Source organism: Centrocercus urophasianus, unplaced genomic scaffold (assembly GCF_019232065.1).
Source record: "Centrocercus urophasianus isolate 14NV4802_14NV808 unplaced genomic scaffold, USGS_Curo_1.0 seq_17, whole genome shotgun sequence".
NCBI classification, from domain to species: Eukaryota; Metazoa; Chordata; class Aves; order Galliformes; family Phasianidae; genus Centrocercus; species Centrocercus urophasianus.
In genome coordinates this window covers 1,188,743-1,191,242 of record NW_024884722.1, presented here as the reverse complement: position 1 = coordinate 1,191,242, position 2,500 = coordinate 1,188,743, and the positions used below count along the sequence as shown (strand labels likewise).

Genomic DNA, 2,500 nt, shown 5'->3' with positions numbered 1-2,500 from the left:
TCCAAGGCTCTTAATTCATTCACTTTGTATTTTGCTGACCGTGTACCTTAGCTCAAGAGACACACTTCTCATGATATCCTGCTGTAGCTTTGTCCAATCTGCATTTACAACGGCATTTTTAAGACTCTGTGATCTTGACCACATGCAGTTATCACTTTTTAGCAAAATGTATTAAATAATATCACTTTGAAATACATTACTAGCACCAAGAGAACCACAGCCACTGCCTCCACATTCGGTAACGCTGGTACACGGGTGAGGATGTGAGGTTTGGTTTTGCTCAGGATGTAATTTCTTTGGGGATAGATGGGAAATACAAATGCCCACATCTGTTTGGACTGCACCATTCTGAAATGCTACCTTCAGCTACGAGTTCAGCAAGGGAACTTGGATGGAAACACATATCTTTGATGTGTTAACTGTTAAGTCCTAACTTAAAACTACCCAGGAACACACTTTTCCCATTAGATCAAAATTAACAGATAGAAACAGTTGCAGTCTAGTGGGAAAATATTCATCAAAATGCACATCATCTGCACATCGTCTGCAATCTGCATCATCTATCCAATAAGCACTGAGAACTCTGCCGGAATCCCTACAGTCTGTCGAGTAAACAGTTAAAGGCGATTTGTTTTCGAAAGGGAGATTGATTCATCACATCAAATTTATTACCTAGAATCCTCATCCAAAAGCACCATAAATTAAATTGCTATTTCTCCATTTTTCCCCCCCAGCATCTTAGTTAAACTCATTCTTACATGCCAAAAAAGCTGCAATACACATTTTAGATAAATGTTAGCAATACTTCATCCCAAAGTAAGACTTCTCGTGTTAGAAACACTGCAAACCACAAAGTTCCTATTTTTCTTTGCGCTCTTATAAATTAAAATCAAATGTATTTAGAAGAATTGGCATAAATAAGTCCTTTCCAGGGTTATGACTTTTTATCCCAAGTCTCAGGTCTGCAGGAATTTTCAGAGCCAGACTGCAAATAGAGTTGGATAAAGTTCTTTGGAGCCAACAACAGCTACTTGATCCTGTGCCTAAAACTTCAACTGAACCTTTAGGGAAGTTCAAGAAATTTGGATAGATATTCCGAAAAATATTTTTCTCACTGAATACTTCTGAACTCCTTTCCCTGGTTGGAGCAGAGGAGGACATAACAGTGACAATCTACTTCTGGCTGCAATGAAAACAGGAAGTAACTGGCATCTTGTGCGAGCTCGATCTCATGAGATATCAAGACATTATGAAGACCTGATTGAAACTCAGAAGCGAATGAAGAAGCTGTGTGCTTACCGGTGTAGACAAATCGGCCGGGAGCACCTTTGCAGAACTGTTTGGATTTGTAGGAAAGAGTCACTTCCACAACCCCTGGAATGTGCCGTGGCGGTGTCTGAACCCTGATGGCGTGGGGTGTTATCAGCTACGAAAGTCATACAGAAAATATGCCTTAAATCAAGGTGGCACAGATAAGACCTAAGGCAGACCATTTACATAATCAAGCAAATGACTTGAAATGGGTCTCATGGTCTCAAAATCCTCCCTCCTTGCTGTCACAGTTGAAGATAGAGGTTCTATAGGGTTTTGTGTTGTGGTGGGTTTTTGTTTTTTTTTTTTTTTAAGAAAAAGCTCTGTAAACGATCCCCGGTTTTAGTTTGCAGGAAAGGCCACAGGGTATCATTCATATGAAAATTGCCTCCATATGTCTCCTTAAGGCTACTTCTAGCAATTTTAACACTAATTGTCCAATTGTAGTGGGAGACCTCCTGCAGCAAGTCTTCCACTAGAGGGCCGTGATGTGCCTCCAGTACATCCCTCTGCACAGCCGAGTGTCACACGCGGCTCCATGGCTAAAAAGGCACTGTGAAATAAAATCTCATGATACCTCATGTCAATAGCCTATCGACAGCTTGTTAAAATCATTCATGGAAAAATGTTACAGTTCAAAGCCCACCAATTTAGATAGCTTACCTCACTCCAGACCAACATAGTCCCAAATACGACTTGTAAGCCATCAAAGAAGTTGTCTCCGATTATGATGACAGTGGCCCCACCAGTAGTCCAGCCTTCACTAGGACTGATGGCCTTTATGCACGGAGTAGCTGCTTGTACAAGACAGAAAATCAAGACCTTAATACCCCTTCTTTTCTGACATGAGACCTCTTTGCCAATGACAAACCATGCAAAGCACAATAGGAGGAAAAGTGCATGATTTCTCCAGGAGGCATACAAAGGGCAATCATATATCAGCATGTTGATGTATTTAAAGCAAACTATTAAATGTTTTATAAAGCAAAGGCCAAGCAGCAGAACACTGGTGAGCAAGAAAAAACTGCCTTGATATAGCAAATTATATGTCAGGGCAAATATGGCTATTACAAATGATTAAGCATCGCATGCATGTGGCATGTCGATTTATCTGCTTTGCTGTACAGATCTAAGCAGAGTCAATCAAAAGGTTGTTGAGGGAGATGGAAGAGCAAATGCTCTGAATTTC

At 40.6% G+C, this 2,500-nt stretch overlaps 1 protein-coding gene across 10 annotated transcripts in view; it reads right to left on the bottom strand.

Moving 5' to 3' along the window:
* Positions 1 to 2,500, bottom strand: part of EBF3 (EBF transcription factor 3) — a 110,236-nt gene that overhangs the window by 28,747 nt on the left and 78,989 nt on the right. For 8 of the 10 annotated variants that reach the window (XM_042818102.1, XM_042818109.1, XM_042818104.1 and 5 more), the window contains 2 exons: positions 1,975 to 2,105; positions 1,300 to 1,426 (listed from right to left, as the gene is read on the bottom strand). In XM_042818102.1, coding sequence (XP_042674036.1) covers positions 1,300 to 1,426; positions 1,975 to 2,105 — 258 coding nt within the window. Of the gene's footprint in view, positions 1 to 1,299; positions 1,427 to 1,974; positions 2,109 to 2,500 lie in introns of all 10 variants that reach the window. The other 2 variants (XM_042818103.1, XM_042818105.1) reach the window with 1 other exon arrangement.